Below are 15,673 nucleotides of genomic sequence, written 5' to 3'. Positions count from 1 at the left end.
GTCATACAGCAACATAATAAATAACAGACATGTCCCCTGTTTTGCCACAGGAACCCACTAAAGGTATGGAAAAAATGTTCCATTTGAACCTGTAAGGCTAAAACAGTACTTCATATTTGAAGGAGAGAGACTTTCAGAAACACAAGAACATTTAAAAGCCTCTCTCTCATCTCAATTTAATGAGGGAAGCAATGTCACCATAATGTACTCCTCCCTACAGACATAACCCCTAAGCAAAAGAAAAACTGTTACCTGCTGAATCCCAACAGCGTATGTTTTCAAAAAAAACTCTGAAAATTCAAAATATTCCTTTGTCACATTTCCTGGGCTTCCGTACCTACAAAAAATATTTAACAGTTAAGGTTTAGACTTACAAGAAAAAAAACAAACGTCTGCTTTAGAAACCATGGGCTGCATTCAATAAATGGTGCTCAAAATTCAGCATACACACACAAAAAAAAAATCAACACTGAATGATATTCTATAACAGGTGTTCCGGGATCAGTGCCGTTTATAGAATAGCACATAGCACCAGGATTCGTGTTCAACTTTGGGCACGAGGAGTTACACCAACTGAAACCAGGTACAAATCCTAGAACCCAAATGAAACCAGGTATAAATCCCAGCACACAAATTGGGCACAGATCCGCACTATTCTGAAACACTGTGTGCATTTTAAAGGAACACCCCTGACTTGCCCATGCCTCTTCCATGGCCATGCCCCCTTTGCAGATCCACACAAAAACATTTAGGTGCTATTCTATAAATGGCACGCGTTTCTGCCTCGTTTGGGCACTTTCCATCAGTTAGAATGCTTTTCCACGCCAAAACTTTGGAACAGAAGTAGCGCCATATATAGAATTCCCCTGCTTAAGTGTATATGCGCAGACAATGTAAGGGGTTTGTTAGTCTGTACACAGTAACATAGTAAGTTTTGGCAGACAAACACCTGCACAGTCCATGCAGTCTGCCCAACAAGGCAGTTGTACCTGGCACTTTGTACAAGTTCCAGTTCTTTATGACTGAACACTGGCATACTTAATTTCTCTCTCTCCCCCTACCAATTCTGGGGCACAGACCATAGAAGTCTGCCCGGCACTGATCCTACTTCCCAACTACTGGAGTTGCCATTGAAGCCCAAGCCAGCCTTGATCCTGATCTGTCTTTTGCCATTTACAGGACAACAGATCGTAAAAATCTGCCCAGCAGTGGCCTTACTTCCCAACCTTTACTTAAAAGGGATCCTGTACTATATAATGCAACATTGTAAACCTCTTTAGATCCCATTTTTTTTTTTGGGGGGGGGGGGGGGAAAGAAGCACAAATGAAATTAAAGATATTACATGTCCATGTGAAGCACAAATGAAATGAAACAAATTATATGTCCATATATATCTAAGTATGTATGTATTTATTTATCTAGATTTTGCTCACACCTTTTTCAGTAGTAGCTCAAGGTGAGTTACATTCAGGTACACTGGATATTTCTTTGTCCCAGGAGGGCTCACAATCTGAGTTTGTACCTGAGGCAATGGAGGGTTAAGTGACTTGCCCAAGATCACAAGGAGCAGCAGTGGGATTTGAACTGGCCACCTCTGGATTGCAAGACTGGTGCTCTAACCACTAGGCCACTCCTCCACTCCTATATATACACACATACAGAGACACATATATCCATAATCAAAATCTCTAGGTCTTTTATTACTCACTGATATCCATCTAGTTCATGTGTGACCTCATTTATTATATCATAGCTAGTATGAAGCAACTGATAATATCTTAGTGACTCTTGAAAACCAAGCTACATTCAGGAATATTTGCAGAGAAGGATCATTAGACCCAGCCACTCTGCCTACTGTGATGCTGCAGACATTACTGCAAAGATGAACACCTTTCACGAGCTTGAGGTCTAAACCAATACTTCCCAACACTTTCAAAGACAGTGACTCCTGCCTGGATTGTGATGTCCATTGCAGGAACAATAGATAACGTACGTAGTATAGATAAAGATTCATCTGCTGCTTTTGGCACTACTGATCATCACTTTCTCCTTGATGCACTGTTTTTACTTGGATTTTGGGGTTCTGTTGTGTTTTGGTTTTCTTCTAAATCTCTCCCATGGCACTTTAGTATATGCTGTGGTAGATTCATCTCTACTGCTACGCCACTATCAATCATTGCACCTCAGAGCTCTGTCTTGGGATCTCTATATTTGTTCCCTTGGTATTGTGATCTCCTCCAATAGTTTTCAGTATCATCTTTACTCTGACTCCCAGATCTCTCTCTACATCTGAAATTTCACAAGCAATACAAGCCAAAGTCTCAGCCTGCTTCTCTGTCATTGCTATTTGGATGAATTTCTGCTATCTGAAACAAATATGGCCAAGTCAAAACTTGCTATCTTTCCCCTAAACCCACTTCCCCTCTTCCCACATTCTCTATTTCTGTGGATAATTCTCGTCCTCCATGTCTTATCAGCTTGTAACCATGGGGTCATCTGACTCCTCTCTCTGTTTCTCTATACATATTCTACAGACTGCTAACACCTGCAGTCATTTCTTTATACCATCACCTAAATTCATCTCTTCCTTTCTGAGCACACTATCAAACTCTCATCCACTACTATCCCCTCCCATTTATACTATCGCTACATACTCTGCACCACCCTTCCTAACCTAACATACAGCAAAGATACTTACTTGTAGCAGATATTCTCCGAGGACAGTGGGTCATTAATTCTCATATGTGGGTGATGTCATTCATGTCACCCAGTGCAGAACGCTTTTACAACATACTATATCTTTAAGAGCATGCAATAGCACAGGCACTTAGGGTGCAAGGGGAGAACTACTCTGTTATGATGGAATTTTGTGTAAAGTAGATCCACTAAGGCCTGAAGTTCACTGACCCTGCGAGCTGAAGTAACAGCCAACAAAAACAAGATGTTCCAGGTCAAGTACTTCAGTGGCTCAAAAGGAGCTTTCAACAGCTGGGTGAGGACGAAGTTGAGGTCCCAAGACACATGCGGAGGTTTGACAGGGGCCTTTGTCAAAAACAAACTTCTCATGAAGCGAACTAGAGGCTGTCCAGAGATGGGCTTACCCTCTAAAAGGTAAGCACTAATTGCACCAAGCTGAACCCTTATGGAGTTGGTTTTAAGACCAGACTTGGAGAGGTGTAGAAAATATTCAAGTAGGGTCTGTGTAGGACAAGAAAGAGGATCTAGGGCCTTGACCTCACACCAGACGGCAAACCTCCTCCATTTGAAAGACTAGCGCCTCTTAGTGGAATCTTTCCTAGAAGCCAGCAAGACCCTGGAGACACCCTCTGGAAGATGCAAGGAAGCAAATTCTAAGCTCTCAACATCCAGGCTGTGAGGGCCAGAGACTGGAGGTTGATATGTAGAAGAGATTCCTCGTTTTGTATAATGAGGGTCAGAAAACACGCCAATCTCCAAGATTCTTTGAGGTTAACTCCAGAAGAAAAGGGAACCAGATCTGCCTGGGCCAATATGGGATGATCAAGATCATGGTTCCCCGGTCTTGTCTGAATTTCAGCAAAATCTTCCCCGCAAGAAAGGGATAGGAGGATACATATACAGAAGGTCCTAATGGAGGAGGAAGGCATAAGACACTAGTCTATTGTGTGCTCTGAGTCTGAAACAGTACTGAAGGACTTTGTGATTGTATGGAATGATAAAGAGATCCACCAAGGGAGTGCACCACACTTGGCAAATATCACAGGTAAGGCCCATGCTGAGCGACCACTCGTGCGGATGTATGACCCTGCTCAGTCTGTCGGCCAGGTTGTCGGATTTGCCCGCCAGGTATGTGGCTTTGAGAGCTATCCTGTTCCAGACAGCACATTGCCACATCTGGATGGCCTCCTGACACGGAGGGTATGATCCGGTAGCCTCTTTCTTGTTGGTGTAATACACTGCAACCTGAGCACATGTTGGTTCAACAGCTGATCTCTGAAATCTAGTTTGCGCATAGCTCCAGAAGGTTGATGTGAAGATCTGTCTCCTGAGCTGACCAAGCACTGAGTGTGAAGCCCATCTAAATGAGCTCCTCACCCCAGGTGAGATGCATCCATCATCAGCACCTTCTGAGGCTGAGGAACTCTGTATCTGTTATCAACCGAATTGGCAAACGCCTCTACGGTACTATGTAAGCCACACTGAGCCTGCAAATAGGTGGGAAAATGTGGGGTACAAACAGTGGAGTAGCAAGGGCGGGGCGGTGGGGGGCAGTCCGCCCCGGGTGTCAGCGGGTGGGGGGTGCTCCATCGAGAGCCGACAGCTCTCGTCTCCTGCCACCACCCTGCCTTTTTTTTAAAATCCATGCAGCGACGCAGGCAGTGCCTCGCGTCTGCCCTGCGTGTGCTGTGAAAGGAGAAAATCGCCTCGCTGGCGTCGGGCCTTCCCTCGCTGTGTCCCGCCCTCTTCTGAGGTAACTTCCCATTTCCTCGAGGGCGGGACACAGCGAGGGAAGGCCCGACGGAGGGGGGACGGGACCGGGTCGGGGGGGCTCAGATGGGAGAGGGGGTGCTCAGAGGGGAGGGGATTGGGGAGGGTGGAGGAGCTCAGAGGGGTGCTCAGAGGGAAGAAGGGGATTGGGGAGGGGTGGGGGAGCTCAGAGGGGATGCAAGGCATGTGGTGGATGAAGGGGGCTGGAACTGGGGGCTGAAAAGGAGGGTAGTTGGGATAAGGGGGCTAGTACTGGAACTGGGGACTGAAAAGGGGTAGGGGCTGAAACTGTGGGGACTGGGGGCTTTAAAGGCGACAGGGAGAACTGGCTTGGGCTGAAGCTCAGGACTGGGGTTAAAACTAGGGGCTGAAAACGGGACAGGGAGAAGTGGCTGGGGGCTGAAGCTCGGGACTGATGGGAGAAAAGGGCTGGGGACTGGTGGGATAGTGGGGCTGAAAAGGGGGGCAGGTGAGAGATGTAGGCTGGGGCTGGAACTAGGGACAGGTGGAATAAGGGGGCTGGAACTGGGGGCTGAAAAGAGGGGGCAGAGAGAGAGAGGGGACAGACCCTGGATGGAAGGGGGGATCATGAGGGAGGGCAGACCCTGGATGGATGGGAGAGGGAGGGCAGACAGACGGATTGAAAAGGCAGAGAGAAAGGGCAGATGGTGGGTGGAAGGGGGAGAGAGAAAGAGGGCAGACTGGGGCAGATGGTGGATGGAAGGGGCAGAAATAAAGGGCAGATGTGGATGGAATGGCGAGAGACGGCAGACAGTGGATGGAAGGGGCAGAGAGAAAGCAGACAGTGGATGGAAGGGGCAGAGAGAGGGCAGACACTGGATGGCAGAGAGAGCGAAGACAGATGCTGGATGGAAGGAAGACGGTGAAAAGAAGATGAGGAAAGCAGAAACCAGAGACAACAAACTATAAATACAATATATATATATATATTTTTTTTTTGCTTTAGAATATAGTATTGTAGCTGTGTTAATAAATGTTTATAAATAGAACATGTAAATAAGGTAATCTTTTATTGGACTAATTTTAATACATTTTGACTTAACTTTCAGAGAACAAAACCCCCTTCCTCAGGTCAGGATAGGATACTGTAACAGCACTATACTGTATTGACCTGAGGAAGGAGATTTTGGCCTCTGGAAGCGTATTAGTCCAATAAAATGGTATTATTTTATTTTCTGTATTTGTTTTATTTCTATTTGTTAATTTGTAAAGAGGTGATTGGTATTTGTTAGTTTTTTCAAATTTACATCTGCTGTCTTTATATTTTGCACAGTACTAGGGGACATTTTCTGTTTCTGTGGTGTTGCATTGTATGCAGAGTCTGGCATCGGGGGTTCAGTTTAATTTTTGTCTAAATAGAAAGTTTATGATTACTTATTCTATAGTGGATTAGGGTGTATCTGTGTTTGTGAAAAAGACATGGCTTTTGGTTGGCACTGACTGTGCAGGATCGACGATCTGTACAAATCTGTCTGTTTTCGTTTTACAATAGGTGAATTGATGTTCTAGTGCTCACTGTAGTGTTTAAGATGCTTTCCTTTTCCTTGTGTCACTCGTACAAATTACTGCTTATGGTATGGTAGAATTGCTCTATAGGTCCTGAGTGTTTTGTATTCTCGGTATGGCTAGTACTGGATTTGGGGGGGGGGGGGGGGGGGGGGGGGTTAAAAAATGACCGACCCCGGGTGTCAACTACCCTAGCTACGCCACTTGGTACAAATGTAACAAATAAATAAATAAATGTGGAAATGTGCCATGGGAGTGACGGAGGCCATGTGACCTAGCAACCTCAACCTCCTGGCAGGCTCAAGTGGCAAGTGCGACAAGAGAATTCACCATTGGCAAAGCAAGAAAACCTTGTGCTTGCTGTGTGTTTAGCAGGGCTTCAATACACTCTAATTGCTGAATTGGGAAAAGACGGGATTTGGGGTAGTATAAAACAACCCCTAGTAGCACTAGTACCTGAATAGTCTTCCGCATGGACTCCTGAGCACCGTCCTTCGATTTGCTTTTCACCAATCATCCAGGTAGGGAAACACAACTCCTCCCAATCTTTGTAGTAACACTGCGACTACCGTTAGACATTTGGTGAAAACCCTGGGAGATGACCTGAAAGTATCTGGATATGCATGTAGGCATCCTTTAAGTACAGAGCACATAAGCCAATCTTGAGCCTGAATCATTGGGAGAAGGGTGCCCAGGGAAACCAACATGAACTTTTTTTTGACCAGGAATTTGTTCAGGATCTATGGGACGCATTCCCATGTCTTCTTTGGGACAAGAAGTAACTGCATGAGCCTTTAAAAGGGTGAAGAGTTCCTCTGCAAGTACCTCCCTGTGCTGAGAGTTGGAACAAGATGCTTCTGGTGGGCAATTTGGTGGTCTCTGATGCCAATGTCAGATATAACCAAGACGGACTATTTGAAGAACTTATTGGTCAGAGGTTACAAGGGGGCCACCTTTCTTAGGAAAAACTCAGCCCCCCCCCCCCCCCCCCCCCCCCCCGTTAGGTCATCTGGAACTGTCACTTTTATGATGGCTATGCTCTGCTGGAGCCAGTCAATCATCCCCTGTTTTGACTGGCTCCAGCACGCTGTTCACAAGAGCTGGGCCTGCTGAGGAGGATGAGAAGGAGGAGTGTACAAATGCCTCTGTGAGTAGTACGGACCCCTCCTTTGACTTGCCTGAAAACCTCCTGGATGAGAAGGGTGCAGAAGGCGTCTGGTGGGAGACTGACACCAATCCCAAAGAACATGCAAAAGAGTAAAAGTGAAGTCTCGAACTACAGACCTGAAGCCTCCATCCCCCTTCATGACCAAGGTTTTGGAAGGACTGGTAGCCAGACAACTCATGGAATACCTCAACAACTACTCCACACGCCATGACTCCCAATTGGGATTCAGACCACAGTTTTGCACAGAAACGATACTCACAACCTTACTGGCCAACTTCAGGCGGGAAATCAGCGAAGGCAAGAAAATTCTACTTCTACAATTCGACATGTTAAGTGCCTTTGACATGGTCAATCACCAAATCCTGCTAAGACTGCTGGACAAACTCAGCATTGGAGGAAAGGGGCTGCAATGGTTCAGAGGCTTTTTCTCATCCAGATCATACCAGGTCAAAATGGACAACACACTCTCCCCCCCCTTAGACAGCAGAATATGGGGTTCCATAAGGGTCACCTATCTCATCCACACTATTTAACATAATGATGCTCTCACTGATTAACACACTGGCAATAATCATTGTGGGTTGAAATTACATGTTTAAAAGGGAAAAGGACGATGATAGGAGTGTACTACCATCCGCCTCGCCAGGATGAGCAGGTAGACGCAGAAATGGTAAAAGAAATCAGAGACGCAAACAAAATGGGCAATGTGATAATAATGGGTGACTTCAATTATCCAAATATAGACTGGGTAAATGTAACATTGGGACATGCTAGAGAGGTACAATTCCTTGATGAAATCAAGGACAGCTTTATGGAGCAGCTGGTGCAGGAGCCGACGAGAGAAGAAAAAATTCTAGACTTGGTCCTTAGTGGAGCGCATGATCTGGTGAGGGACGTTATGGTACTGGGGCTGCTTGATAACAGTGATCATAATATGATCAGTTTTGATATCCACCTTGAAGCAACTATACACAGGAAGTCAAATACATTAGCGTTTAACTTTAAAAGAGAAGACTATGATAAAATGAGAAGAACAGTGGAAAAAAAAAAAACTTAGGGGGACAACTGAGAGGGTAAAAACTGTACAACAGGCATGGACATTGTTCAAAAATACCATCCTGGAGGCCCAGGCCAAACATATTCCACAAATTAGAAAAGAAAGATGGAACTCCAAAAGACAGCCGGCCTGGTTGAAAAGTGAGGTGAAGGAAGCTATTAGGGCTAAAAGAAATGCCTTCAGAAAATGGAAGAAGGAACAGTCTGAAAATAACAAGCAGCAGCATAAGGAGTGTCAAAGCAAATGCAAGGCGCAGATAAAGAAGGCCAAGAGGGACTATGAAAAAAAGATAGCATTATAGGAAAAAAGCATAGTAAAAAAAATTTTCGGTATATTAAAAGCAGGAAGCCGGCAAAAGAATCGGTTGGGCCGCTGGATGACCGAGGTGTAAAGGGGGCGATCAAGGAAGATAAAGATGTAGCGGAGGGATTGAATGAATTCTTTGCTTCGGTCTTCACCGAGGAAGATTTGGGTGGGATACCGGTGTCGGAAATGATATTTCAAGCGGACGAGTCGGAGAAACTTGCTGACTTCACGGTAAACCTGGAGGACGTAATGGGGCAGTTCAGCAACCTGAAGAGTAGCAAATCTCCTGGACCGGATGGTATTCATCCTAGAGTACTGACAGAACTGAAAAATGAGCTTGCGGAGCTACTGCTAGTGATATGCAATTTATCCTTAAAATCGAGCGTGGTACCGAAAGATTGGAGGGTGGCCAATGTAACGCCCATTTTTTAAAAAGGTTCCAGGGGAGATCCGGGAAATTATAGACCAGTGAGTCTGACGTCGGTGCCGGGGAAAATGGTAGAGGCTATTATTAAAAACAAAATTACAGAGCACATCCGAGGACATGGATTACTGAGACCGAGTCAGCACGGCTTTTGTGTGGGGAAATCTTGCCTGACCAATTTACTTCAATTCTTTGAAGTACAAACATGTGGACAACGGGGAGCCGGTTGATATTGTGTATCTGGATTTTCAAAAGGCGTCTGACAAGATACCTCATCATGAAAAGCTACAGAGGAAATTGGAGGGTCATAGGATAGGAGGAAATGTCCTATTGTGGATTAAAAACTGGTTGAAGGATAGGAAACAGAGAGTGGGGTTAAATGTGCAGTATTCACAATGGAGAAGGGTAGTTAGTGGGGTTCCTCAGGGGTCTGTGCTAGGACCGTTGCTTTTTAATATATTTATAAATGATTTAGAGATGGGAGTAACTAGCGAGGTAATTAAATTTGCTGATGACACAAAGTTATTCAAAGTCGTTAACTCGCGACAGGATTGTGAAAAATTACAGAAGGACCTTACGAGACTGGAAGACTGGGCGGCTAGATGGCAGATGACGTTTAATGTGAGCAAGTGCAAGGTGATGCATGTGGGAAAAAAGAACCCGAATTATAGCTACGTCATGCAAGGTTCCACGTTAGGAGTTACGGACCAAGAAAGGGATCCGGGTGTCTTCATCGATAATACACTGAAACCTTCTGCTCAGTGTGCTGTTGCGGCTTGGAAAGCGAATAGAATGTTGGGTATTATTAGGAAAGGTATGGAAAACAGGTGTGAGAATGTTATAATGCCGTTATATCGCTCCATGGTGCGACCGCACCTTGAGTATTGTGTTCAATTCTGGTCGCCGCATCTCAAGAAAGATATAGTGGAATTGGAAAAGGTGCAGCGAAGGGCGATTAAAATGATAGCAGATACTTGGGAACTCAGTTATCGATGGATATGGGTAAAATATATGAACTTAATATCACGCAATTATTACAAAAAAACGAAAGATCAACTTACACGGTGGTCCTCTCTCCCTTTATCATTACTAGGCAGAATACATATCTATCGTATGATAATATTTCCTCGATGGCTGTACATCTTGCAGGCCCTCCCGATAAGGCTGCTGAGGAAAGATTTAGTAGCACTGAGGAGGTTAGTGGTGACTTTTTGCTGGGCAGGCAAGAAGCCCAAGATGAGATGGCGGCACCTGGTGGGGGCTCAGAGAGAGGGGGGCTGGGGCTACCTGACATGTGGGAATACAACCAAGCCTGTTTGCTACGCCATTTACGGGACTGGATCCTGGGTACCAATACTTATACGGACATAGTAATGGAGAGGGCGTACTTTTACCCATGGCATCTGAACTATCTGTTGCATGCACAGAGGAAAAAACTCCCGGGGGGGGGGTCCGATGTAGCCTGCTTCTAGAGCCTCTGTGGTTTGGGTGGAGGGACTTGTTGAGGAGGTGGGGACAAGACCCGACTACGAGTATATTTTTGCCATTGCAGGGAAATGATGACTTTACGCCAGGCAGGGACAATGCAATATTCAATCAGCTAAAAGATAAGGGCATAACTCTGCTAGAGAACTTTATACAAACAGATGGAACATTAATGGCAGCAACTGAGTTCCTGCAAATCACACAAGAGGGGCCGATGGGGATTCTGGCATATTATCAAGTGGCTCATTATGTGAAAAGCCTTAGACGGGAGAGCCTTTCTTTGAATTTTGGGGGGAAACTGAGGAAATTTTTAGAGGGTGATGCAGCTGGGCAAATCTCGGTATCCTGGTTCCGCAAGGAATTGGGGAAAGGGCAACCTGAGAGGTGGGTACAGGAGGTGGCAATGCGATGGAGTCAAGAGGCGCTGAAACCAATATCGGAATCTCTCATAAGAAAGGCACTAGTAGGGGTCTCACAGATCATACATAGCGCAGAACTCCAGGAGTGTCACTTTAGAACAGTACACAGAGCATACTTCTCCCAAGGGCGAGCATACCATGCAGGAGTCGTAGAAACTGATAAATGCCAAAAATGTACACAGACAGGTGCAACATTCATGCACTGCGTATGGCAGTGTAGATTCATCCAATCCTTCTGGAAAACCATAGCCTGATTTCTGAGCAGGGTTTTGGGATTCCCGGTTACCCTCACTTTTGAAAGAATGATGTTCACTATCATTAGCCGTTGGGGACCAGGCACGCAAGGGGAAAGAATATTTCTTAGCAAGTCCTTCATAGTGGGGAAAAATGCATCCTTAACCATTGGACAACGGATGCGGCCCCTCCTATTGGTACTGGAGGAATAAGCTACATCAATTAATGTTATTTGAATCAAGAGGGGCGAGCCTCACACCCAAGAGACAGAGAAAATTCTTGGCAATCTGGACACAATACTTAAATATTCTGTCACCCAACGCACGCAGTCAAGTAATGAATCTGCTCCCTTGGGGGCACACAGGGTGAAGAACACCTCGGGAATGGGTTACATAAACAGGATGTGGGGGGGGGGGGACATTTGGGCGGGGGGGGGGGAAGATAGGGAGTAGTTTAAAAAAAAAAAGTTTTTGATGATGGAAGTTAGAATTGTTTTTTCTTAATGGAATGTTCTGATGATGGCATGGCTGTTTTTGTTGAACACGGAATGTATTTTTCGGTTGAATATCATTAATAAAAAAATATTGAACATAAATGATAGCGGGGATGGGACGACTTCCCTAGGAAGAAAGACTAAGGAGGCTAGGGCTTTTCAGCTTGGAGAAGAGACGGCTGAGGGGAGACATGATAGAGGTATATAAAATAATGAGTGGAGTGGAACAGGTGGATGTGAAGCGTCTGTTCACACTTTCCAAAAATACTAGGACTAGGGGGCATGCGATGAAACTACAGTGCAGTAAATTTAAAACCAATCGGAGAAACTTTTTCTTCACCCAACGCGTAACTAAACTCTGGAATTCGTTGCTGGAGAACGTGGTGAAGGCGGTTAGCTTGGCAGAGTTTAAAAAGGGGTTAGACGGTTTCCTAAAGGGCAAGTCCATAAACCGCTACTAAATGGACTTGGGAAAAATCCACAATACCAGGAATAACATGTATAGAATGTCTGTACGGTTGGGAAGCTTGCCGGGTGCCATTGGCCTGGTTTGGCCGCTGTTGTGGACAGGATGCTGGGCTCGATTGACCCTTGGTCTTTTCCCAGTGTGGCATTACTTATGTACTTAAGACACGGTTTCAACCCATTCATATACACAGATGATGTGTCAATATACATCCCATTTAAATAAGACACGTTGAAAGTAACAATCTTGATAACCCAAGATGTAAACATCTTAGAATCCTGGGCATTCAAATTGAAACTCAAAAGGGAAAAGACTCAATTCTTAGCACTCAGATCCACCTACACCAAGGATGCATTTTCCGGCATCACCCTTGATAGGATCACCTATCCAACAGCAGACAACCTAAAAATCCTAGGGATCACACTGGACTGCAGTCTATCCTTTGAAGCACAAGCAAAGAATGTAGCAACCAAAATGTTCCGCACATTGTGGAAATTAAGGTGCACTAGAAGCTACTTTCCAAAAGAGGTCTTCCGGATGCTTGTACAAACCCTAATCCTAGCACATACTGACTACTGCAATGGTGTCTATGCCGGCTGCAAAGATTTTACTCTAAAAAAACTTCAAACAGCACAAAACACCACCGCATGACTAATTTACGGAAAATCATGCTTCAAGAGAGCCAGCCCACTGCTACAAGCCTTGCACAGGCTCTGCACACTGGCATACAGAAACATTTTTGTACTTGCTGCAGAATACATGACAGGTCTAATAACCCTACCATTACGAAACATCCACACGAAAGCAAGAAACTCTCTCAACACTCCACTTCCCCAACTGCCAGGGTCTAAGGTACAAGTCCATCTATTCATCTGGCATCACATACCTATGCACTAAGAGTTGAAACATACTCCCTAAAGCCTTAAGGAGCTTGGACAACTAACTGATATTTCAAAGGAAACTCAAAGCCTACTTCTTAAAAAAAATCCTTCCACAAAGCCCACTATAATTAGCTCTGAATAGGCATCTCTCCAACTTGTTAGTGTTCATTCCCCCACTAGCCCAACCTCAATCTCTTCTTAACTTCTGTCAGCAGGTCTACCCAAGCCTAACCCCAGCCCACCTGTCTCAAATATGTAAATAACCCTATTTATTGTACTCTACATTGAAACAATGTCAATTGGAAAATGTGGGGTATAACTGTTGAAATAAATAAGTGTGTTTTTGATGAGGTCCACAACCTCCTCCACCTTCTCTCCAAAAAGATTATCCCCCGGCATGTGGCATCCACCAATCTCTGCTGAACCACAGAGTTCAAGTCAGAGACACGCAGCCATGAGATTCTGCTCATCGCTATACTTTCGGTAGAAATTCTGGATGCCACATCAAAAGTATCGTAAGTGCCCCTGGCCAGGAATTTACGAAACGCCTTCTGCTGTTTGGCCAGCTAGCAAAATGATTAAGCCTGCTCTGGTGGGAGAGAATCTGCCAAATCAGTCATACTGCGCACCAGGTTCCACAAGTAGAGGTTTGTGCAGAGCTAATATGACTGTATATGGGATCTGAGCGCTGAGGCCTAATACATTTTCTGCCCAAAGGAATCCAGAGTTTGAGCTTCTCTGCCTGGGGGTGCTGAAGCAAAAGTCTTTGGAACTTCTGGCCCATTTGAGCACAGATTCCACCACCAGGGAATGAGGAGGCAACAGTAGCATATTAAACCCAGGGGAACTCTGGATCCGACACTTGGTGTCAATCTTCATGGGGAGGACACGGACTGACAGAGAGGACTCTCAAATGTTCATCTGAACATCACGCAAGACCTTGTAAAGTGGGACAGTCATAGTAACATAGTAGATGACGGCAGAAAAAGACCTGCACGGTCCATCCAGTCTGTCCAACAAGATAACTCATATGTGCTACTTTTTGTGTATACCCTACTTTGATTTGTACCTGTGCTCTTCAGGGCACAGACCGTATAAGTCTGCCCAGCACTATCCCCGCCTCACAACCACCAGCCCCGCCTCCCAACCACTGGCTCTGGCACAGACCGTATAAGTCTGCCCAGCTCTACCCCCGCCTCCCAACCACCGGCTCTGGCACAGACCGTACAAGTCTGCCCAGCACTATCCCCGTCTCCCAACCACCAGTCCCGCTTCTCACCACTGGCTCTGGCACAGACCGTATAAGTCTTCCCAGCACTATCCCCGCCTCCCTACCACCAGCCCTGCCTCCCGATCTTGACTAAGCTCCTGAGGATCCATTCCTTCGGCACCGAATTCCTTTATGCTTATCCCACGCATGTTTGAATTCCGTTTCCATTTTCATTTCCACCACCTCCCGCTGGAGGGCATTCCAAGCATCCACTACTCTCTCCGTGAAAAAATACTTCCTGACATTTTTCTTGAGTCTGCCCCCCTTTAATCTCATTTCATGTCCTCTCGTTCTACCATCTTCCCATCTCCGGAAAAGGTTCGTTTGCGGATTAATACCTTTCAAATATTTGAACGTCTATATCATATCACCCCTGTTTCTCCTTTCTCCAGAGTATACATGTTTAGTTCAGCAAGTCTCTCCTCATACGTCTTGTAACGCAAATCCCATACCATTCTCGTAGCTTTTCTTTGCACCGCTTCAATTCTTTTAACATCCTTCACAAGATACGGCCTCCAAAACTGAACACAATACTCCAGGTGGGGCCTCACCAACGACTTATACAGGGGCATCAACACCCCCTTTCTTCTGCTGGTCACACCTCTCTCTATACAGCCTAACAACCTTCTTGCTACGGTCACCGCCTTGTCACACTGTTTCGTCGCCTTCAAATCCTCAGATACTATCACCCCATGTTGTCTCGGATCTTGCAACTTATTTGCTTCCAGGAAATTCACTATCCTTTCCTTCAGCATCGCTTCCATTACTTTTCCAATAACTGAAGTGAGGCTTACCGGCCTGTAGTTTCCAGCTTCTTCCCTATCACCACTTTTGTGAAGAGGGACCACCTCTGCCATTCTCCAATCCCTCGGAACCTTTCCTGTCTGCAAGGATATATTAAACAAATCTTTAAGAGGACCCGCCAAAACCTCTCTGAGCTCCCTCAATATCCTGGGGTGGATCCCGTCCAGTCCCATGGCTTTGTCCACCTTTAGCTTTTCAAGTTGTTGATACACACTTTCTTCTGTGAATGGTGCTCTATCCACTTCATTCTCATTTGTACTATTTCCAGTCCATTGCGGTCCTTCTCCAGGATTTTCTTCTGTGAAAACAGAACAAAAGTATCTATTTAGCAAATTTGCTTTTTCTTCATCATTTTCCACATAGCGGTTCGCAGTATCTTTTAGTCTCACAATTCCCTTTTTAGTCATTCTCCTTTCACTAATATACCTAAAGAAATTTTTGTCACCCCTCCTTACATTTCTAGCCATTTGTTCTTCTGCTTGTGCTTTTGCCAGTTGTATCTCTCTCTTGGCTTCTTTCAGTTTCACCCGGTATTCCTCCATGTGTTCCTTTTCTTGAGTTTTTCTGTATTTCTGGAACGCCAACTCTTTAGCCTTTATTTTCTCAACCACTTGCTTGGAGAACCATTTCGGTTTCCTTTTTCTCTTGCTTTTATTTACTTTCCTTACATA

At 45.2% G+C, this 15,673-nt stretch overlaps 1 protein-coding gene across 1 annotated transcript in view; it reads right to left on the bottom strand.

Moving 5' to 3' along the window:
- IPO8 (importin 8) overlaps window positions 1-15,673 on the bottom strand; it is an 882,901-nt gene that overhangs the window by 601,444 nt on the left and 265,784 nt on the right. Inside the window, 1 exon segment of the mRNA XM_030214557.1 lies at window positions 253-337. Coding sequence (XP_030070417.1) covers window positions 253-337 — 85 coding nt within the window.

Source organism: Microcaecilia unicolor, chromosome 9 (genome assembly GCF_901765095.1).
Source record: "Microcaecilia unicolor chromosome 9, aMicUni1.1, whole genome shotgun sequence".
Classification (NCBI taxonomy): Eukaryota; Metazoa; Chordata; class Amphibia; order Gymnophiona; family Siphonopidae; genus Microcaecilia; species Microcaecilia unicolor.
Note: the sequence above shows the minus strand (reverse complement) of the source record. Positions and strands in the feature narration are given on the sequence as shown.